Below are 21,687 nucleotides of genomic sequence, written 5' to 3'. Positions count from 1 at the left end.
TGCCTGGTCCTCCCCTAGTTTTACTCAGCCACATGCCAGCTCCTGCTTCCCCAGCCTACATCTGCTTAGCACCCCCCACGGTCCCAGCCCCTTGGCAACTCCCGGGGACTCCCACACAGCCAACCACCCCGACCCTTGGAAATGCCACGCCAAAGGAGCCCCAGCCTCTCTCAGCCCTCCCCCATCGGCAACCCCCCCACCCCGCCCCGTCCTGACCTCTCACTTTTACTCTGAAGACACCTCTGGCCACCCTGGGTGACCGGGGACGCAACGTCTGGGATGGGGTCTCTCACCTGTCCTAGGTCACAGGCGGCTGCCCTGGAAGTGGGCTCTTGCTGCTGGTGCCCGAAGGGGCTGGGCACTGAGCGCATCCTGCCCGCTGGGAGCAGGCCCCCGCCGCCATGCACCAGCACCACGTGGTCCACTTCGCCAAGGGCGCCCTGCCCCACCGGGCCTCCTCCGAGAGCTACTTCTTGGACCCAGAGTTGGGGCACAGAAAAGGTAGGGGTTCCGTTTGCGGGGGGAGTCCTGGCAGGGAGAGCGGCCTGTGAGTGGGGGTGCTGCTGACCGGATCGCGGAGCAGGGGCGTCTCGGGCCCCAGGAGAGCAGTCGCCCGCGCTCCCTGAGGAGACTTTGGCAGGTGGGGTCAGGGGTCTGCAGACCTGGGGACCCAGAGCTGGGAGCCTGGGCTGGGGAGGTCAGCGAAGGAGGCCCACCTGGCCTGCACCTTGCCCTATGTGGAAGGGATTCTTTCTCCCCAAGTCACCAGGCCCACGGGGACCGCCCAAGGGGACAGCGTGGTGGGAGGGAGAGGCAGAAAAGCAAACCCCCCAACTGAATGTGAATGAGGCAGGGACCAGCTCCCTGGGGTGGCCCGCCCGCTCCGGGCGGCCCCCTCCCACCAGCCTGGCTGGAGCCCGAATGCCAGGCCCCACCTTGGCCCCTGTCTTCCCTGGCCCTGCCCTGTCCCTTTTCAGCGGCCACCCCCCCATCACTCTGGCCTCCTCTGGACCAACCAGGCCAGCTCCCCATGGGTTCCTGTCAGCCCCCTGGGGGACCCTCAGGGACCAAGGAATTTGGGGTGGCAGGGACTCTGGATGTCACCCCCTTTCCCACCCTTGGTCCAGCTAAAGCCCGGGACCCATCAGGGGCACAGAGACCACACCCGCTCCCCATTGTCTCTCCAACTTCTCCTGGGCCTCAGCTGAAAATCGGCGCCCCCTCCGTCTGAAGACCCCACCTGGGCCAGGGACCCAGGCCCAGTCACCCCCACTTCCTTCCTTCCAGGACGCTGCCACCAGTGGTGCCACGACCCAGCGGCCTACAGGCCCTGTCAGCCGCACCCCCAGGTGCGGTCGCAGCTGGCCTGCCACAGCCACCAGGGGGTGGTCAGGGGCTGCCGCAGGGGCCCCCAGCCCCCTACCCTGCAGCAGCAGCAACAGCAGCGGCAGCCCCAGCCCCCACCTCATAGCCCCCTGCGGCAGCGTCTCTGCCCTGTTCCCAGTGCCCAGAAGGGAGCACCTACAGCCACCACTGCCCCCATGGGACCAGCCTGCGCCCCCCAGCCGCCCACTGCACCCACCTCCGCACCCGCCATGACCAGCAGCGGGCCAGCCCCGCCCTCCGCAGCCGGCACCGTCCAGGAGCCCAGCAGGCCCACGGACGCCCGGGCGCCGCCTGCCCCAGCGGCGCTCTGCGGCCCCTTCACCTCCTACAGCTCCGGTGCTCACCCAGCCTCCCTGGGGGCTCTGTCCCTGCCGCCTCGCTTCCTGCCTCAGCCCGGGGCCTGCCCTCACTTCTCCCTCTGGCCCCTGTCTGGGAGGGCGCTTGTCCCTGACCCTGGGCCTTGGGGCAGCCAGCCACTCTGCTTCATCCGCGGGATCCAAGGCTTCCAGGCTGGGCCTGCCCACGGTGCCTCCGTCCTGGGCTGGCCGGGGGCCGGGCCGACTCCCCTGCTCTGCTTTGTATCTCACGGGCCCTCTGTCCTTGGCCCAACAGGCCACAGAGGACATGGGGCAGGGGTGAGGAGCTTGCTGGCCTGCTCTGGTGTGGGGGAGCTGGTCAAGTGAGCAGCTGCAGCAAGAGGTAGGGGAGTGGCTTGGGGGATGGGGAGAGCAATGTAGCGATGGGACTGGGATGGATCCAGCCCTTCCTTCCTTCGTTGGTTCATACGTTCATTTGCTGACGAGGTATTAAACACCTGTAATGGGCGCCAGACTCTGCGCTGGAGGTGGGCGCTAGGGGAGCAGGGCAGCCGACTGCCGCCCTCCCAGAGTGCGCGCTGCCCAGGTGGTGGGGGAGGCGGGCGCGAGCACACAACTGGGGGACAATACAGCAGACGGAGGAGATAAGGGGCACCAGGGTTTTCAAATTAAATAGCGTCTTCAGGCGAGGCCTCATTAAGGTGACATTTGAGCAAAGACAGGGCAGTTCTCTTGAGTAAGTGGCGGCAGGATACGCAAGTGCAGGCTCTGGGCGACAGCAAGGGGGTCAGCGCGGGCGGAGTGCGGGGGGCGGGGGGCGAGGCCGAGGACCGAGGGCCCAGAGGGCGGACGGCACAGGAGCTGACTCGGGATTTAACAGGAGAGGGGCCTGTAGGAGGTAAGGCCGCACGTGGGAGTCCAGGCCAGAGGTGCTGGTGGCCTGACCTCGGAGGGAAGTGGGGATGCTGGTGGCCAACTCTGCTTAGAAAACAGAGCCGCAGCTGAGCAGGGCCTGGGGCTCCAGGTCAGGAACAACCTTGTCACTGGCGGCTTTGGGCCACAATGCTCATTTCATAGACAGACAAGTAGAGGTTGGATGAGGTGAGGTCAGGCAGCCATCAGGAAGAGTGGGAGAGATCCGCCCTGCCGACCCCTCGGCGGACCTTGTCCCATGTCCTCCTCTGACCCTCCCTGCTGAGCCTCCCGGCCCAGCCTTGGCCCTTGGCAAGGGAAGGGTCTTGCAGCCCATGGGCCTCTCTGCAAGACTGGACCTGTGACCCCCCTGCACCCGCGACGGAGCCTTGCCGATATGGCGCCCCAACTCCCGCTGCTTGCGTGTAGTGCCAGGACTTAACCCCAAATCCGCGCCCTAAATGGCCATTCCAGACCACAGCATTGACGGAGGGCCGGTCCCTGGACAGCTCTGGGTCCCCGTGCCCCCCGTGTTGCTGCCACCCCAGTCCCAGAGGCATCGCCCTGCCCGGGGCCTGAGGAGGAAGGCGACAGGGCTGGGACCAGAAGGCGGGTTTGCCTGGGCTCAGGGCAGGCTTAGTGACTGCGGGCATGGGGTCATGGCGAGGGAGGGAGGTCAGGGTCAGGGTGGACAAGAATCTGAGAGGGGTCTGTGGTCACGGCTCCACACCGAAGCCAGGCTGACAGCGCAGGCCGGAGCAGACACTTGGAGCGTGGAAAGCAGAGTCTTAAGCATCTGAGGGCCTCAAGTCACAAGAAAGGGTCAATGGATTTTCCCAGGGGGACCATGGGCTCGTGGCTAAGCCTGGTGACCTAAGACCAGGGCAGCCAAATTAGCTTAGGTCTCTGGGCTGGGGCCGAGGGAGTCTGGTGAACTTGGGGTCCGCTGACCCCAGGAGTCCCTGAGGGACGCACCTGGCCCTGCCTGGGGCCACAGAAACCTCCATCCATCCCAGGTTTGGTCCGAGTCAGCTCCGGGTGGGAGGTGCTGCTGCTGCTGCAGGGAGGGGCTGAGAGCGGGTGCTCTGGAGGGCAGAGGGCGGTGGGAGGAGGGCGGTGCCCAGCCATCCTCTTTGACTCAGTTTCCCCACCTCTGCCCCTTCCCCAATCCTGGCTCCCAGATATCCTAACAGAGGATGATGTCTACTGCAGCTGCCTGGCCAAGACCCTCTGCCACGTGCCCGTGCCCGTGACCGTGGGCTTCTATGCCCCCTTTGGCTGCCGCCTGCACCTGATGCTGGACAAGATCACCGGTGAGGATCCATGTGTTGGCAGAGAGGGTACAGGAAATGGAACCTCTGGTCCCTGCACAGCCCCAGGCTTCCTCAAGACCCACTTGCCCCTGAGGTCAGCCTGCCCCAGTCCAGATTCCCATAACTCAGCTTTAACAGGTGCCTCCCCAAACCCACAGCCTGTGCCCCCGGATCCCTGCTCCAGTTTCCTCTCCTGCCTCCTGGCCTCCGGTCTCAACCCCCTCCCCTGCCAAATCCTCTCCAAGGAACCTTTCTAAAATGTGTATATATTCCTGTTGTTCCCCTGCTCAAAAGCCTCCAATGGCTCCCTAGCATCCTAGGGAGAAAGCCCTGGTTCCTCACTGAGGCTGCAGGCTCCTGTCCACGACCCCCCCCCCGCCCCCACCGTCAAGACCCATCTCTTCTCCTCAGCTCTGGCTCCCAGTGCCCACAAGAGCCCTAACAGACAAATGTTAACTGAAGGTGTGAGCTGAAATCTGGTCAGGATCTGCAACAGCTCAGGCCTGGCTCAAACCCTGCTGGAGCTCAGACCCCAGCCCCAGCTGTGGTCAGAAGGGCTGGAAGTGATTCACTTCCATGTGCCCAGGCCTGGTGAGCACCTAATAAACAAGCCCACATTTGCCCTCTCTTGTCCCAGAGCAACACACAGGGGCCTGGAAGGAGAAAAGACTTGGCTATAAGGAAAAAGAAAACGTCATACGGAGTGCCCACGCTGTGCTACGTGGCTCCGACACGTTCCCATCCACTCATTCACTAACCTCAGAGCAGACAGATTCTGCCCCCAGCCCCTCATGATCCAGCCTTCAAACATTCCCCCAGGACCTCCTTGGTGACCAAGACAGCCAGGGCCCTGTCTTTCAAGGGCTCACAGTTCAGAGAGGGAGACACACCTGTCCCCAGTGACAACTCAGAGTGGGTGAGAAGACTGGGAGGGCGGTCGTGGGGAGAGCCACGGAGTGCCTAATCGAGCCGGGGAATCAGAGAGGGCTTCCTGGAGGAGGAGAGAGCTCAGCTGAGAGCTGTAGGAGGAGGAGGAGTAAGCCAGGAAAATTAGATCAAGGTGGAAGCCTTGCTGCCTAGCATTTGTCTTTCTCAGAACCTCGTATCTATTCTTTCACCCCTTAGAGACTCCCGTGCCCTCTCTCTTCCTTCTCCTCTGGGGACTCTACTTCTATACACCCCTGATTCTCAGCCTTCACCCTCAGGACTTCCCCGGTCCAAGCCTGGCTCCAAGCCTTTCCTTCCGCACTTCACGCACCGGTCCCAGCTTTTCCCATCCCATCCTAACATCTAGGACCCGCCCCTGCCCTAGCCCCGCCCCCAGACGAGCCCTACCCAGGTCGGAGCTCCGCCCCCGTCCCGAGCCCCGCCCAGGTGGTTCTCTCCCACCGACTCCCGCGCCTTCCGCCCCCTTAGCGCTGATGGAGCAGGAGGCGGCGCAGCGTGAGGCTGAGGAGCGGCAGCGTGCGCAGTGGCGGCCGCGGTCTGTGCGGCGCTGCGGCTTCCCGCAGCTGCTGTGGTACCTGGTGTTCATGCAGCCAGTCATCACCGAGATGCACCTGCGGCGCAAGAACGTGAAGTTCCTCTTCATCCGCTTCAGCGCCTGGGAGTACGAGGGCACCGACAAGCTGTGGGCCGGCCTGGTGACCACGTTGTGCGACGGCATCCGCCACCACTACGGCGCACTGCCCTTCAGCGTGTACTCGGTGCTGGGTAACAAGGCGGTTACGACGAAGGGATTCCGCCAGCGCGAGTGGCACTGCCGGCGCCGCGTGTGCCTGGCGCTGGTGGCGCTGCTGTTTGCGCTGGGCCTTGGCGTGGCCCTGCTCTACCTGTCGCTGGGTGCCCACGCGCTGAGCCACAGTGGCACCAACAACAACCTACTGCGAGTGTTTGGCGGCGCAGCCACCACGCTGTCAGGCTCGGGCCTGCTCATGGCCGTGTACTCGGTGGGCAAGCACCTGTTCGTGAGCCAGCGCAAAAAGATCGAGCAGCTGGTGTCGCAAGAGAAGTTCGGCAGCCAGCTGGGTTTCATGGGCGAGGTGAAGAAGGAGGTGGAACTTGTCACTGACTTCCTGTGCTTCCTGGAGATCTACCAGCGGTGCCGGCTGCGCATCGTGCTCGAGATCACCGGGCTGGACACGTGCCGCTCGGAGAACGTGGTGGGTGTGCTCAACGCCATCAACACACTGTTGTCCGACAGCCACGCGCCCTTCATCTTCATCCTGGTGGTGGACCCCAGCATCATGGCCGCGTGCCTCGAGAGCGCTGGCTCCATGAAAGGCACGGCCGACAACGGCTACCTCTTCCTCAACCGCACCGTCACCCTGCCCTTCTCCGTGCCCATCATGGGCCGCCGCACCAAGCTGCAGTTCCTGCATGACGCCGTGCAGAGCCGCGACGACCTGCTGTACCGCGAGATGACGCACCAGCTGCAGTCGCTGAACCCTGGCCGGGACGAGAGCTCGCAGCTGCTGGCCGTAGAGATGCAGGAGGGGGCCAGGCTCACGCAGAGCCGCATAGACGCGGAGGCGGCGCGCCGCATCCAGGAGGCGCTCTTCTGCCTGCATGACGGGCGCGACTGCCTCTACGAGTACGTGGCCGACAACTTGGTGTCCATGCGGCGCATCGTCAACACCGTGCCCATCACTGTGCGCCTCCTGCAGCAGCAGCAGCGGGACTTCGGGGGCCCCACGCCGCGCCAGGCCGTGGCCTGGGTCGTGCTCGCCAACCAGTGGCCCTGTCGCCTCAGCTGGGTGCTACAGTGTCTAGAGGACCGGCAGCAGGCCGGGGGCGCGCCAGAGGCCCGCGCGCGCCTCTGGGACGTGTTCCGTGATAACAGCCAGGAGCTGCACGCCATGACCAAGGCGTTGCAAAATGTGCTCGACCTGGACGGTGACCCTGAGCTCTTTCAGAGCTTCCTGAGCTCAGACTTCCCCTTCACTGTGGCTGAGGCGCAGACCCTGCTGCGCTGTACGGTAAACCTGGACCACTCCATCCGCCGCCGTATGGGCCTCATCCGGGCTGTCAGCACGCTCAAGCCGCCCAAGCCGCCCAAATCCCCAGCGGGTGATGCTCCCGGCGCTGCCAGCGGAGCCAGCCACGCCTCCCGGGCTGCTAGCGCGGCTAACGGGGCCAACCAGGCCCCTGGGGCAGCCCGATCAGGCCACTCGGCAGGGCACAGCCCTGTGCAGGCCAGCGAAGCCCCCCACCCCCGCAGCGAATCCCCCCACCCACGCAGTGAAGCCCCCCACTCTAGCAGCGAAGCCCTTCACTACCGCACCAACCACGTCTCCCGGGCTGCCCGCGCGGCCAATGGAGTCGAACAGGCCCCTGGGGCGGCCCGGTCAGGCCCTTCAGTGGGTCACAGCCCTGCGCAGGCCAGGGAAGCTCCCCACCCTCGCAGCGAAGCCGCCCACTCCCAAGACTTGACCCACCGGAATAAGCCGAGACCAGTGGCTTGAGCGCCCTGTACTTCAGCGAACCTAACCTAGGGGTGCCTTGGAAGAAAGACACTGGAGCTAGCAGGGGACAACAGCTCCCCTTCTTCCCAGATGAGGACACTTCTTAAGGACCCAACTGGGCTCAAGGCCCAGGGTCCAGTGTTGGGAATGAGGCCTGTGCTGGCCACATTACCCAGGTGAATCTGTCAATGAGAGAGCTGTTGGCAGTAGTTGACAATACCACGAGTATCAGAAAGCGGGGCCCAAGGACCACTAAGAAATTCAAGTTCAAGTGCAATAAATGAAGGTGTGAAAGCCTGTGGTTGGTGTTTAGGCCCTGGCTCAGCGAGTACTGGGGACCAGGCCCGCCCTGTTCTGCCAAGCCCATTTCCTGCCCAGGGAGTCGCAGTGTTCGCGGGCAGCCTCCTGGCTGACGTCCCCAGGGCAGGAGGGGCTGCGGAGGTGGTGGGCGAGGCCCGGGCAGGGAGAGGAAGGACAGCTGTGTTGCGTTGGCTCAGGTGATGGAGCGTGCCCAGGCCTCAGGGGATCCAGGTCCCTGCCCACCTACCCTACCCTGTACCTTTGTGGGCAGGGCAAGAGCTGGCATTTTCGAGGGCAGTGTCTGAGGCCACCGCAGCACGCTACTCCACTTACAGTGTGGCCCTGCCCCCAGCATAATGCATTTTCTAGGCCTTGCTGGCACCTCAAGCAGCTGGGTGGGAAGCACCGCGTCCCTGGATAAGTGACTGTCTAGGGGAGGCTGCGTTGGGGCCACCTAATGAGCCCCTTGGTGAGGTCAGGGACGTTGAGCAGAGCTGGGGACACCCGCAGGTCACAGAGGCAGAGCCGGGTTGAGGGGAGGGCTATCCCAGGGCGGGACTCAGCCTGTCTGGCACCACCTTCCCCTCCCACCAGTTGGACAGAGACCTAGGACGGGGTGTCACTCCCTGGGGCAGCTTCCCATCCGTTCCTCATTGGTCACATCGTCACACGCTCAGGCCTGTGGCGTGCCTGGCCCATTCCAGGGTGCGAGGGAGGACCAACAGGGCGTGACTTCTGAGCCAGGGCCCCTGAGGGCTGAGGGGATAGTGCCAGAGGGAGCCTAGAACTCTTTGAAGGCGACCACCGTCACGCCATGCGGCCTGGTGGGGGTGCTGGCCTCCTTCCTTAGCTTCAAGGCTAGGCAACACCCCAGGGCCCCCGGGCAATGGCTGTGCCAAAGTGGGTGCAGGGCGGAGCTGGCCTGCGACTTTCACAGGGGATGCCTGGACTGAGGGGCTGCTTTTCAGCCCTGGCACGACTGAGCTCGAGGAGTAGCCTGGACCTGCGGGGAGAGGCTTGTGACAGCAGGGGAGAGCCTGCCCACCATGAAGCCCCCTGAGACACGCAGGGGCCCTCCTGACACCGCCAGATCAGTGTCTCTGTAGATAAGCTATGGGAGACACTATATGTCCCTTCCCTTTTGTCTTTTTAAAAAAGATTTTTATTTATTTTTAGTGAGAGGGAGAGAAAGGTCAATGTGTGGTTGCCTCTCATGCACCCCACACTGGGGACCTGGCCTGCAACCAAGGCATGTGCCCTGACTGGGAATTGAACTGGCGACCCCTTGCTTTACAGTTCTCCGCTCAGTCCACTGAGCCACACCAGCCAGGGCCCTTTTGCCGCTCTTAAGCCAATGTGACTTGGGCTTGTTTCTTACCATCTTGAGTTGAGCCGGAAGACACTGGCGTCAAGAGTGGGGTGCTGCAGGGGGCAGGGCTAGCCTTGGCTATGGGCGGGAGCAGGCCCCTGACCCCAAGACGGAAGGAGCTGCAGACCGTTGCGTGGTGCCAAGCAGTGGCCAAACTTGCCCGTTTAGCTTAGACCCTGTGTGCCTGCCAAAGCTAGAGCTTTGGGAGACTAAAAAAGCGAAACCGAACAGGGTGTCAGGGTGGCCAGACGTGCCGAGACGGCTCGCTGTCCACCAGGACTCAGTCCCTCCGCAGTGCGGAGCTTCTGTGGGAACGTGCGCCCAGGAGAGGCCATGGGGCCGGTTCTCACCGACAAGGGAGTGGAAGCGATGTGTGTCCCTTGCCCATCATGGCAACAAGTTAGGAAGCAGAGTTGCCCTCTCCACTCCCGCCCCCACCTGCCCCCTGGATGCAGGAACCCGAGGCCCTGGCTGGAAGCAGAGCCGCAGCGGGGAGGGGCCCGGGTCCAGGAGTCACGCTGTGGGGAAGCGCTGCCTGCCATTCTGAACACCCACGTGTGTGACTACAAACACCTGCATCAGGGCATCGCTATCTTTAAGACTGGATGCAACGTCTAGCCAAGCCCTCAAGCAAACTCCTCGTGTCTTCACGAGCTATGTAGTGGTGCTGGGGTGGCTGAAGGCAGAAAGAGCCGGGACTCCCACGTCGGAAAACCAGGGTCTCTGAAGAGCTGGTCTGCTGGCCTCCTGGGACTTCCGTCACACAGTCCCACAAACTGGGTGGCCGAGAACAGAAACTGCCCTCTCATAGCAGAAGCCGGACGTATCGGCAGAGCCACGCGTCCCCCAGGGCCTGCAGGGGCGCCCTCCCTCGTTTCTTCCAGCTTCGAGCGCTTTGCTGGCAACCTGGGGTCCCCGGGCTTGTGGCTGCCAACGCTCCAGTCCCCCATCTCCCACGGCCTCTCTGTGTGTCTTCACATCACCTTCCTGCCGTGCGCGTCTGCCTCTGTCCCCATTTCCCTTTTTATGAGGACACTGGTCACAGGATTAGAGCCTGCCCTGTAACCTATTTCTCACGTGACCACCTCTGTAGACCAGTTTCCAAAGGTCCCATTCTCAAGTCCTGGGGGTTAGGACTTTGCATCTTTTTGTGCGGGGGAGGTGGAGGCACAGTTCAACCCTACGTGATTGGGAAGACCAACTTTCTCACCCTAAGCTAAAGTTAGTGCAAGCAAGAGCTGGGACAAGGCTGGAAACAGGACCCAGCCTGAAAGGCACCGCAAAAGGTACAGCTAAGCTGAGGTCCCCTGTGCCCCAGCCCAGCCCAGCCTGTCACCAGCCTGGAGGTGGAGGCAGAAGTCACAAAGGGGACAGGCGAGCGCCCCGTGCTGCTGAGGGCTGTAAAGCCCCCACGGGAGTAGATTCCTGAGCAACAGCTGGAAATGATCACAGGTCAATTGGGATGGGGGGGCAGGAGGGCGCGGTGCCGACAGCCCGACCTGGCAAAGGGCGGGGGCTCCTCAGCCTCTTCAGGCAAGTCTCACACTCCCCAGCCTCACCAAGAAGCTTGAAGGGCTTGTCCTACACCCGCCACACACGGCACAGCGGGCACCGTCCAGAGGATGCCCGCAGGGTGAGCGGGGCGCGTGCTCGGGGCTGGGGGCTGACGTCCATGGCTCCCTGAGCCCCTCACCCAAATCAGGACACATCCACAGCTGCCAATGATGGAGGACAAACTGACAGTGGCCCAGAGACACCCAGGCAGCTGGGGACAGATCCCCGAGTTTGAGCAGGAGCCGGGTGGTACCGGGGCTCCTGGTCGGGGCCACCGTGAGTCTTGCAGTCCTGCTGCCCCGACCAGCCCCGCATCAGCTTCCCACGCGGGGAAGAAGGGGCAAGTGCAAAGGTCTCTCCTCCTGCGTGGGTCTCTCATTTTCTGAAGGACGAGGCTCAGACTTCCCAGCAATGCCCCGCAGTCCCTGCACCCTCGGGCGTGTCCTTGCATCAGGGAGCAGGCTGCCCAGGGAGCTCCAGTGCCACGGACTTGTGCCCCGGGCACAATCCCACCAGAACAGCCGGGGCCAATGCGGGGCAGCCGGTGTTTGGTTCTCCCTGGGCCACAGGCGACAGGGGAGGGGGCGACCTCTGAACTCGAGTGCCATAGCAGCACCCTGAGAACCCAGACCTTAAGTTGGAGAATCCCTGTGGGCAGTTTCCCCGCCCACCCCCCAAGGAAGGCGAGCACTGAGCCGACAGCGTGTGAGCACGTGGCCATGTGCAGGCCGGCCGGCCGGCCTCCTGCCGGTCCTTTGGGGGACCACCGGCACGCAGCCCAGCAGATGCCGGGGCCACCCTGCCCCGCCATCCTCCCTCCTGTGCCCAGAACTGCCCACCCCCCAGGGTGGGCATGAGCAGAGAATAGGCAAATGGTGAACCCAGCTCAGGTTTATTAGAAAAGGTGTGAACAGAGTTGCACCGACAGGAGTGGTCCCTCCCCCGCCCCCCCTCCCCGGGCTGTAGTGCCTCTCAGGGGGCAGCTTCAAGTGGCCTGGACAGCAGGGTCTCCAGAACCCTGGCTGCTCCCCACCCAGCTCCCTGATTAGATTTATTGCACTTAAGAAAAAGAAAGCTCTAATTCTCTGCTCCCATCCCCCACCCTCACCCAGCCCTCACCCTGTCTGGGCTGCTCTACCAAGCTGCACGGCCACCACCGCTCACCGCCCCTCCCACACCACGCCTCCCGCCTCATCTGTGCCCAGGGCCACGGGGGTGGGGGCGCCGCACCGCCACCAGGGGCTCCCGTCCTCCACAGGGTGAGCCGGCCCAAAGAGCCCCTCCAGAAAAGTCGGCCGGCGTTGGGGCTGATGACCCTGGAGACTCCTCCCCCTCCCATCTACTCTCCAGCCCAGTCTTCGGGGCCGGACACAGAGGACACAGAAGAACGCGTGCTCAAGTCAGGGTGGGCGGGCCGCCCCCTGTAGCTCCTGCACCCGCGTAGTGTTGCTGTGGGGGGCGGGGCCCCCAGAAAGGCCCCCACCCCTGGCGTCCTGGGCCTCAGGAAGGCTGGGGGTGAGGGCGAGCAGATTCTCATGGCTCTGGCCTCAGTTCATCGAAGACCGACCGGAAAAAAAGGAACTTAGGAAGAAAAAGGGGGGGTCTGTCAGAGCCAGGGCCTCCGCTGCTGGCTCCCCAGTCCCCCGGCCCTCATCTCACCTAAAGTGTCACAGTGTCTCCTGCCCGGATTCCTGACTGGCTTCCAAAAGCAGCTCCTCCAGCTCCTTCTCGTTCTTGGAGCAGCTCAGTTCTGTGAGGGGAGGACGGCAGGCAGCCTCCAGTCAGATAGGCCCGGTGGGGGGGCGGGGGGTGCCGTGCCCACCGGCCCTGCTCAAGCCGGACCTCAGAGCAGCACAGGGCCAGGGCACCCGAGACCACCAGACCCCAGCCAAACCTTACGTGCCCCACCCCCGGGGAGAGCTCCCGGGAACCAAGTCCCACTCGTCCCTGCCCCTACAAGGGCAATTTTAAAGAGGGAAAAACTGAGGCCCGCGGACAGGCAGGGGTCCCGCACAGCACCCAAGGCCCTTGCCACCCTGCCCCAGAGCTCCTCTCACCGTGTTCCAGGCCACAGCTGGCCGCCTTGGCCTCGGGCCCCGGGGGCGGCTCTGGGGGCAGTGCGAGGGCGAACTCGGGCTTCAGGCCGTTGGGCAGCGGCGGCCCTGGCTGAGGCTGAGATGACCCTGGGTCCCGAGTGCTGACGGCCTCCGCGGGCGGTAGGGCAGGCGAGGTGGGCGGGGGGGATAAGGCAGGTGGGGGGGAAGGACAAGAAGGAGAGGCCGGCACGAGGGGCTCTGCTCTCTCAGGTGGGCTCTCCACCCGAGTCACCACGAACACCTTGTGGCCTCGGCCCGGGCTGGACACGGAAATGCGCTGCTCAGCGGGGGAGGAAGGGCTGCCCGGGGGGCTCCGGTCCCCAGGGCCCAGGGAGTCCGTGGGGGGCCCTGGGGCGGGGTGGGGGGCCGCAGCCCGCCCCCCATCCTCCCCCTCCCCATCGTCCGCCTCGGAGTCGGAGTCGGAGTCTGAGTCCAGGCTGCGCCCCGAGGCCGGGGCCCCGTTCTCCTGAGCCTCGGTGGCAGGCTGGTCCCCGGGCCCCTGGTCGGGCTGCGGCTCGGTGACCGTGATCTCCGGCATGGAGGCCGACAGCTGCAGCCGCTGCTCCTTCTCCTCCCGCTCGCGAGCCAGCACAAAGTTGCGCTTGCAGCCATTCTGGATCTCGGCGAGCAGCGCCTTCTGCGTCTCAATGAAGCTCTTCACCTGTGGGCAGAGCAGGCCTGGCTAGGGCTCCGGGCGGCCCGTCCCTGCCGCGGGCCCTGCAGCTGGTCACCCCAGGCCGGGCCTGCCCCCACCTGCAGGGACCCAGAGGGCAGGCCCGCTCACCGCCTCCTTCTTGGGCTCACGGTCCAGGTCCAGGCGCAGCAGGGAGTGGTTCACCTTGAGGGCCAACGACAGTGCCATGAGCCCGCCCGTCTTGATCTCGTTCTCCCGAAGGTCCAGTCTTAGGAGGCGGGGGCTCTCGGCGATGAACTCCGCCACCGCCACCGCGCCTGGGAGGGGGACCGCAGGGGCTGGCCAGGAGCCCAAGCCCGGCTGGCCGCCCACCGCCCCCGCCTGCCCAGCCCCCTGCGCCCGCCCCACGCCCTACCCTCGCAGGTGAGCTTGGTGGAGGCCAGGCCGAGGCGCAGCACACTGCGGTTGCCAATGAGGCCGTTCTTGAGGTTGCGCACACCCTCGTTCCCGATGGGGTTGTGGCCCAGGTTCAGCGTCTCCAGGCTCTGCGTGTGTGGCTGCAGGGGCGGCGTGTGAGTGAGAAGAGGCCCTGAAGGCCAGTCGGGAGAGAGGCAGACCCATGTGCTCCCCCGTCGACAGTACGGTGGGCCTCAGGGCCAGCACACTTCTGCTTAAAGCTGAATCCCTTGTGGACCTAGAAGTCTCCCCAGGCGCCAGCTGACCTGTCCACTCCCCCAGCCCGGGCCCGCCCTCTGCTCCGGCCAGCAGCCGGTGGACTCTGGGCACAGGCCTGGCCGTGGGGAATTCTTCACCTGGGTTTGGGCCTTTGTACCCTGTGGGCTTTAGATTCTGCGTAATAAAAAGATTGAAGACTTACTAATGGCTTCCAGAGATGTTAACTTACTATGTAAAACCCTTCCACCCTGTGCAAAGCTCTGTGCTAGGCTACGGTGCTGGACTCAAAGACAGTGAGAGGAGGGCTAGTGCCCTGTGGGGAAGGAGGTGCGGGCGCTGGAGGGAAGGCCACGCGGGCTGAGAGGAGAGATGAGATGTTCCTGAACCTGCAGATGAGCAAGGCTGAGGGACATGGTGGCAGGAAGTGGCTGTGCTGAGAGCCGGGGGTGGGCAGCGGCAGCAGGGACCCTCTCCTGGCCCCACTCACCAGCGTCATGCCCAGGAAGGCCATGCCCGTGTGTGTGAGCTGGTTGTTCCACAGCACCAAGGTCACCAGCCCCTTCCTCTGCTCCTTGAGGCCCTCGCAGATGTAGGCCAGACCTGGGGGAGGCACACAGGCCAGTCCTGTCGGTGGTCCGGGCGCTTCCCCGGGAGGCATGACCGTGGGAAGCACAGCCACCCTTCGAGCACTCAAGCTCCGGGGGCTCCGCCCCCACCTCGGTCTGTCCAGCCCCACAGGCTGCGGCCTGGCACCTCCTGCTGCGGCACCCCAGCCTTGGCGGGCACACACGGCTCCCCTGCTCCCTGACCCGGAACATTCCTCCGTCTGCCTAGATCTCTGCTCAAATATCACCCTCTCCCAAGGGGCAGCCAGCTCAGCCCACCACCGCTGCTTTCTTTTGTTCCAGAGCAGAACTCACTGCCTGACAGCCTCAGCACCTCATTAGTTTATCTGGGCTGTGTCGTTCCCAAGGGCAGAGGCCTCGCAGCTGGGCGCCACAGGCCCAGCACGGGGCAGGTCAGCTGTGCACGCAGCGCCTGGGCCTGGCCGCCCGGGGGCAGGAACTGGCCTCATGCCGCACTCTGCCCCCCTCCCCGCCCCACCGTTTTCTTCACCGGAGGCAGGGGACTGCTCAGTAGAGGCCCAGTCACAGTGCCCTCCCTCAGGAGGAAACTCAATCCCTCCTGCTGATACTTCCCCTTCTTTTTCCATCCCCTTCCTGGCTCGCCGTGGCTTTCCCCTCAAAGGCCCGACGTCTAAGTTCTTCACCACCTCAGGCCTTGGCACGTGCTGCCGCCTGGATTCTTCCCCAGGCTTCTGAACCCGGCGGTTCCCTTCTCAGCCTTCACATCGCCACCCAGACGTCCCCTCCTTGCCCCTTCAACAGCCTGCAGTGGACCTTTTATCCCAACAACCATCTCCTTCAGGGCCCTTTCCCCAGACTAATTATTTCAGTTATCTGTTCAATACCTCACCTCATCCTGCAGGTCTCCACTGAGCTGCCCCCTCCCCCAGGACAGCCTCCCTGACCCCCACACAGGGTGGGCACCCACCCTGGGGTCCTGCAGCCCAGCCCTGCCCAGTCTGAGTTCGCACTGCCTGGGGATGGTCTGTGTTCCCCCTAGACTGGGAGCCCTGTGAGAGCAGAGCTGGGCTTGTCTTGGTGACCGCTGTGTCCCTAGCAGCACGGAGCACCCAGCTGGGCAAGGCGGGTGCTAGGTGACTGGAGTAGGGGTGGGCGGACCTCACGCACACCTGAGTCCAGCACATGGTTGTTACGGAGGTCTAGGATCTGCAGGGAGCAGTTGAACTTGAGCAGGTTGCCCAGCTGGGCCGAGTCCTGCAGGCCATTGAGCTTGTTGTCGGCCAGGTACAGCTCCCGAAGGTTCATGTTCATCTTCAGGGCCGTGGCTGGGGGAGAGGAGGGCGCGTGACTGGCCAGGCCCGAAGGACCCAGCCAACAGCCCGAGCCCCCCCAGGAGCTGTGCTTCCCCACCCAGCCTCCCTGGGCCTGGGGCTCACCGAGCAGCATGAGGGGCCGCCCTGACAGGCTGGCGTTCTCCAGGTGCAGCACCGCCAGGCTGCTGCGGATCCGCAGGGCGCGGGCCACGAAGGGCGCTGAGTGGTCCAGCAGGGGCGTGTTGCGGGCGTCCAGGTACTGCAGGCAGCTGGTCTGGTGCGGCGGGAGCGGGGCTGGGTCAGGCGGACCTCATACCCCAAGTCCCGGCAAGCAGCAGGGTCACCTGGCTTTACAGCTGGGAAAACTGACTAGGGGTGGGTGGAAGGCCTGGCCTGGTGGCCTGGGGGTGAGTGAGGTGGGGCTGGGGACAGCTGAGTCCTCTGACTTCTTTGTGAGTGGCATAGTGGTGGCAACAACAGAAGCCTCCAAGGAATACATTATATGTAAGTGGAGAAGAGAGGAGAGGAGGAGCCAGGCTGGGCCTGGCACCCTTAAAGGGCAGCGTGCCCCGAGAAAGCACCTGGACCCCTTTGTGCCTGAGCTCCCCCCACCTCAGAGAGGCTGCGGGGGACAGGAGGGGAGGGGGGCTCACCTTGCGCATCATGTGGGCAGCGGCCTGCCAGCCCCGGGTGCCGATGTGCTTGTTGAAGGAGATGTTGAGGTGGGTGGCCGACTCATAGTACTCAATCATGTCAAAGAGGGCTGAGGCGCCCTGCGGCGGGGACAAAGGGACAAAGGGGCTCAGCCTCAGGGTGAGGCCACGAGGCAGCGCTGGGTCACAGGATCCAGCCCTTCGAGCTTCCTGGAAGAGCCAGTCTGCGGTCTCGCACGCCCCCAGGGACTGATGCGCTGTGTGACCAGGACAGGCCCCTGGCCTCCCTGAACGGAGCCTCAGTTCTGCAGGATCCCTCCCCGAGCCCTCCTGCGTCCTCTAGGCCTAGGGCCCAAGCTCCTGAGCTCCCAGTGACCTCCAAGGCTGTGGAGGTGAGCATACCGAGGACCAGGTGGGGGAGGCCGCTTTTAGAAGTTTCGCACCATCCCCTGCAGGCGCTGTGACAGGGGACAGGATGGCGGACAGGACACTCCTGGCAAGGCTCCAGGTGGCCACAAACTTCCCTTCAGCCTCGGCTCCCCAAGTCTCTCCCTTGTTTACGAAGCCCCTGCTTTTGGGGTGGGTCTGTGAGACCCCCTCCTCTGGGCCTTGCCCCAGAGCTTCAACATTCTTCCCATCCACTCTGGTCACACGAGATGTCTCCCTGTTTTGTCCCTCAAGAGGCCCTGCCCAGCCTTTGTTCAGAGGGGCTCCCTCCTCCTGCAGTCCCGCCCCCCGCCCCGCCCCCGTTCTCTAAGGAGCTGGAGAGCTCAGGAAGCAGGTAAGGGCAGAGGCCGCTCACATCTTCATCCAGGTTCGTCTGCTCCAGGTCCACGACCTTGAATTGCAGCCTCTTGAAGACCTCTTCCAGGGCCTCGCAGGCCTTGTAGTCGAGCTTTTCACCTGGGAGGGGATGGAGCACGGAGCGTGCGTGAGCTCGCTCGTGTGTGAGCTCGCTCGTGTGTGTGGTGGTGGCTGGGTGCAAACGGGGGGCGGGCGGGGGGGAATGGCCCCCGCTCCCCCAACCCCTCTTAGGCCCAGCTCCACCCAAGTTCTTTGGACAGGACCCACCGACGCCAAGCAGGCCCAGCCCCACGTGCTGCCCTCTGAGCCACCTCCAGGGAAGCCTGGCCCTACCTACCACCTAGGGGCTCGCGGCCCCATCCAGACACACACCTTTCAGGTCCAGGCAGTCAATACGGTGTCCCAGGTCTGTGAACTCCTGGCAAAGCGGAACGGGTGGCGGTTAAGGCAGGGAGCCCTGCAGGGCCCAGGCTGGACCCTGGCGGTGGGGCAGTGGGGGCTCCATCTGGCTCTGCTGTTTCTGAGGCGAGGCCGTGTGCTGGGGTGGGGCTGGAGGGGTGCAGGCCCCCGGCCCCAGCTGAGTGGAGTGGAGGCGGGGCCCTGGGGCCTCTGGGGCGAGCGCGTCAGGCAGCGGGAACAGCCGCTGCAGAGGCTGTGCAGCAGGCAGGGCACCAGGCCCGGCACACAGCGGGTGCTCAGAAAAGAGGATTAAAGGCAATGGACAGACCGACGTCTCCCCAGCCCCATCCCAGCTCTGAGCTCCAGCCCCACCCCGTGGGTGCCAGGTACGGTTCTCTGGGTCCCACACACATGAACCCATAGGGCAGGTGCTGCCATGAACCTGTGTACAAAGAGGTTTGTGTGTGTGCTTGTAGGCGCCTTGACTGAGGTCACTTGCTGGTGAGCAGCAGGCCTGCTCTGAACCAGGCACTGAGTGGCCATCTTTCCCTGGACCTACAGTAAGACCTTCTGGAGTCCCCCACAGAACCCATAACCCAGATGCGCACGGCAGTGCTGAGGAAGCAGCAGCTCCAGGAACAAGGAACCTGGGACCATGCTGGAGGGCCCCACAGCAGCACGTTACCGACTCAGCGAAGGCGCCCGCTGGAGTCGGCTGGGAGGGAACGTGTCGCAGGTGCAGGAACACCTGTCTGTCCGTACCTCTCTCTGGACAGTGACCCGTACAAGCGCCCAGGAAAAGACCAGAGGACAAAACCCCAAGCTGCCAACAGCAGGGACTCCTGGGGAACGGGGCTTGGGCAAGAAGTGGATTTTGCCTTTTATGTGTAGTATTTTGATTTTTAAAAAAATCAGAGACTATATATTGCTTTTGTAATTCAGGCTTTTAAGAATAAATATTGTATACATGGCTTTTCCCCTGGGGAACAGGATTTCTTTGGGTAGTGACAGATACTCAAAATTCTTACTTTATACAATTCTCTACTGTTTAAGTATTTACGAGGAGCCTAATTACTTCTACAGCTACACAGAGGATTTTCCCTGGTGAACGTCCCCAGGCCCCGGCTGGGTGAGCAGGCCGGGCAGCAGGGGTGCTTGCCCGTGCGCCCACTCCTCCTCGGGCAGATGACAGAGGCCCGGAGGCTGCTGGGTGGCGGGGGTGCAGGGGCAGCCCCTCTTTACCCACCCCGCCCCCCCGGCCTACCTGAAGCTGCCTGAGGAGCTTGGGGATCTGCCTGCAGTTCAGCTTCTGGCAGGCCTGCTTGTAGGCGCCGATGACTTCATCCACAGTCACGTTCTGGGCTGCGGGCACAGAGGACGCCGGTCTGTGACTCCGTGGCGCGGCACACGGGCGAATTCCCAGCCTCTCCCACCCCAGGCCTCGGCCAGCTCCCTTCCCCTCGCGGCCGCTATGACATGCCTCTTCCCACAACCCACTGAGCTCTGCCCTGCAGCCAAGGGCCCTTACTGCCGCTGCTGCCCCTGGGTGTCTCCAGACTAAGTCGCCCCAGCCCTCCACACCTCCCCGTGGCTCTGTGAGCAATTTCACACAAACAATACTCAACTAATATCACACAATTTTCTACTTCTCAGCTGTCTTCCCCCACTAGACTAGGAAACCCAAAGGGAGGGCTGGGGCTATCCAGGTCACCACTGTCCCCAACACTGTCCAGCTGTTCGCCTTTTTTTTCAAGTGAGAGAATGAATCTGTACTCCGGCTCTATGAAGAACCTGAGCTCAAAGAGGTAAAGCACCTTGCCCAAGGTCACAGAGTTGGTCACCCAATGGCACACAGCTGGGACGTGACAGAGCCAGGCTTCAAACTCAGCTGCGTACCATGAGGCCACGTGGCCTCTGAGACTCCCCCACTCCTGAGACACCCTCAGCAACAAAGCCGCCCCCACAGGCGCCCAGGGCCGCGTGAAGGGCGCTGCCCCAACCCCGCAGCCGCACAGCCCAGGGCCCCCGCCTCGGGTAAGGAAGACCGGCCTTTCTGTCTACACAGGTTTGCTTTTTCTGGACATTTGATAAAAGTGGAGATAAGCAGTATGTGGGCTCTGAGGCTTCTTTAACAGGGCACAAGGATTTTGAATTTGGGACCCATTACAGTGCTATGAAGTAACTGTCTGATGCACCATTCACTGGCTGGTGAGAAATTTGCACTATGTTGGCTTTTGGCTATTAGATCTTGGATTTTGCCCCGGGGTGATGAGGAGGACAGAAGGAAAGGCTCTGAGCAGGGGAGGGACAGGGTGAGGCCTGGTGCAGAAAGCCCTGGGGCCAGCAGAATGGAGTGGGCGGGGGAGGGGCAGGAGCCCCTGCAGAGTCCAGGCGAGCCTTTCCTAGTGGGTTCCCCGTCCGCCAATGCTCTTGCCAGGGCCCTGCACCCCGGGACTTCATCAGTCACTACCCTGTTTCCTAGGGCAGGAGGCCAAGACCCAGGAAAGAAAAAGTGCCTCCCTAGGGCCAGGCAGCTGGTGCAGGGCAGAGTACAACATTTGTTCCAGAACTCTCTCCCCACTGTGCCGGGTAGGGGTGGGGAGGCTGGAACCACTGTGCTGGAGGTTAGCTGTCAACAGAGACCCCACCTCCCTGGAGGTCAGGCCTGGTCCTATGCACCCCACTTGCTCCGTGGGTGGAGCTGCGGGCGATGAGCAGCCTCCTGGGCGCCCTGCACCCCAGCGCGGAGCTCTGGGCCGTGCACTCGGGGCCCCAGCTCCGCGGGAACAGGAGCTGGCCCTGCCTGGAAGGCAGCAGCTGCCTCAGGGAGCCGGCCAAGCAGCATCCGTGGCCCTAAGGGGGTCTATGAACCTCAGCAGGGAAGCTGCCTCCTTATTTTCATTAACTGAACTCTATCATTTCCTTCTTATTAACACAGGCAGAAAGAAAAAGGAAATAGTGCTTAGCAGACCCTGTGACTTTGTTATCAACACACACGACAGACGTTCTCATGTAGCATTACCGCAGCCTCAGAACACTTGCCGCTCCTGAGAAAACCGCGGTCGTTACAGCTGCCGCTCTCTCCTGTTATTTCATGTGTCAATAAGGGAGAGCACAAATATTACATCACAATTTTCAAAAATTTAGCCAACTGTACTTTAACTGGTATCCTTTGCAATCCTATTTTCTTTTTTGCCTTTAAAAATCATCACTCCAACTCTGGGCAGGTCGCTCTCTTGGGTAGAGCATCGTCCCCATACGCCAAGATTGTGGGGTCAATCCCCAGTCAGGGCACACACAAGAACCAACCAATGAGTGCATAACTAAATGGAGCAACAACTCAATGTTTCTCTCCCCCTCTTTCCTCTCTATAAAATTAACCAATAAAATTTAAAAGAAAATCATCACTCCAAGAAGGGTCCCCAGGCTTTAGCATCAGATGGCCAAAGAGCAAAAACCTCCCCCCTTGATACGCCTGCTTCCAGGAAGCCCAGGCTGCGCTGGCCTGGTCAGGCCGGACAGGGATGGAGTCGGGACTGGGCATGTGTGGGATTGTCACTGCAGTCCTCAGCGTCCCAGACAGTCTACGAGGCGCAAGTGACACCTAAGCAACCCCTCAAACTGCGGTTGGTTCTTGAGGTGTTCAGTTCTGATGTCTCTTCCACCAGGAAGCCCTCCCTGACCAGCCAGACTGAAGTCCTCAAGGAGCCTCTTGGTGAGCTAAAGGCCCAGGGTCTCTAACCCACAGCTGCCATCTGACCATCCCTTCAGCCAGGTACCTACCAGGTTTAGACAAAGGCACAGCCTCACAGAGGTTATGGCCAGAACTCTCAGGAGATCAAACCTGCCCACCCATTTACAGAAGGAAAAACTGAGGGGAGGGGTAGACACATTCAGAAAAGTGGCTTGGT

The 21,687-nt window shown here is 62.9% G+C and overlaps 2 protein-coding genes across 2 annotated transcripts in view; one reads left to right on the top strand and one right to left on the bottom strand.

Moving 5' to 3' along the window:
* The first annotated feature begins 401 nt into the window (after positions 1–401).
* NKPD1 (NTPase KAP family P-loop domain containing 1) lies at positions 402–7,392 on the top strand. The gene is made up of 4 exons (XM_054588388.1): positions 402–501; positions 1,288–1,722; positions 3,797–3,928; positions 5,345–7,392. Exons 1-4 carry the CDS (start codon positions 402–404, stop codon positions 7,390–7,392), a joined length of 2,715 nt encoding a protein of 904 aa, XP_054444363.1.
* Positions 7,393–11,661: 4,269 nt separating this feature from the next.
* Positions 11,662–21,687, bottom strand: part of PPP1R37 (protein phosphatase 1 regulatory subunit 37) — a 40,996-nt gene continuing 30,970 nt past the window's right edge. Inside the window, exons 2-13 of the mRNA XM_054588596.1 lie at positions 19,041–19,138; positions 17,750–17,795; positions 17,376–17,476; positions 16,574–16,693; positions 16,044–16,194; positions 15,777–15,932; positions 14,508–14,620; positions 13,761–13,902; positions 13,496–13,662; positions 12,673–13,372; positions 12,275–12,365; positions 11,662–12,196 (exon numbers count right to left, since the gene is read on the bottom strand). Of these exons, the coding sequence (XP_054444571.1) occupies positions 12,283–12,365; positions 12,673–13,372; positions 13,496–13,662; positions 13,761–13,902; positions 14,508–14,620; positions 15,777–15,932; positions 16,044–16,194; positions 16,574–16,693; positions 17,376–17,476; positions 17,750–17,795; positions 19,041–19,138 (1,877 nt within the window). The 3' untranslated portion in view covers positions 11,662–12,196; positions 12,275–12,282. The remainder of the gene's footprint in view (positions 12,197–12,274; positions 12,366–12,672; positions 13,373–13,495; positions 13,663–13,760; positions 13,903–14,507; positions 14,621–15,776; positions 15,933–16,043; positions 16,195–16,573; positions 16,694–17,375; positions 17,477–17,749; positions 17,796–19,040; positions 19,139–21,687) is intronic.

The sequence above is a fragment of the Pteronotus mesoamericanus genome, unplaced genomic scaffold (genome assembly GCF_021234165.1).
Source record: "Pteronotus mesoamericanus isolate MK-2021 breed Mesoamerican mustached bat unplaced genomic scaffold, CSHL_Meso_final scaffold_137, whole genome shotgun sequence".
Classification (NCBI taxonomy): domain Eukaryota; kingdom Metazoa; phylum Chordata; class Mammalia; order Chiroptera; family Mormoopidae; genus Pteronotus; species Pteronotus mesoamericanus.
Note: the sequence above shows the minus strand (reverse complement) of the source record. Positions and strands in the feature narration are given on the sequence as shown.

What these genes read in the sequence shown, in the direction of transcription:
- NKPD1 (XM_054588388.1), top strand. Translation starts at nt 402, where the DNA reads ATGCACCAGCACCACGTGGTCCACTTCGCCAAGGGCGCCCTGCCCCAC. An exon ending in AGAGTTGGGGCACAGAAAAG is followed by an intron (nt 502 to 1,287) that starts GTAGGGGTTCCG and finishes CCTTCCTTCCAG; the next exon opens with GACGCTGCCACCAGTGGTGC. An exon ending in CTTCACCTCCTACAGCTCCG is followed by an intron (nt 1,723 to 3,796) that starts GTGCTCACCCAG and finishes CCTGGCTCCCAG; the next exon opens with ATATCCTAACAGAGGATGAT.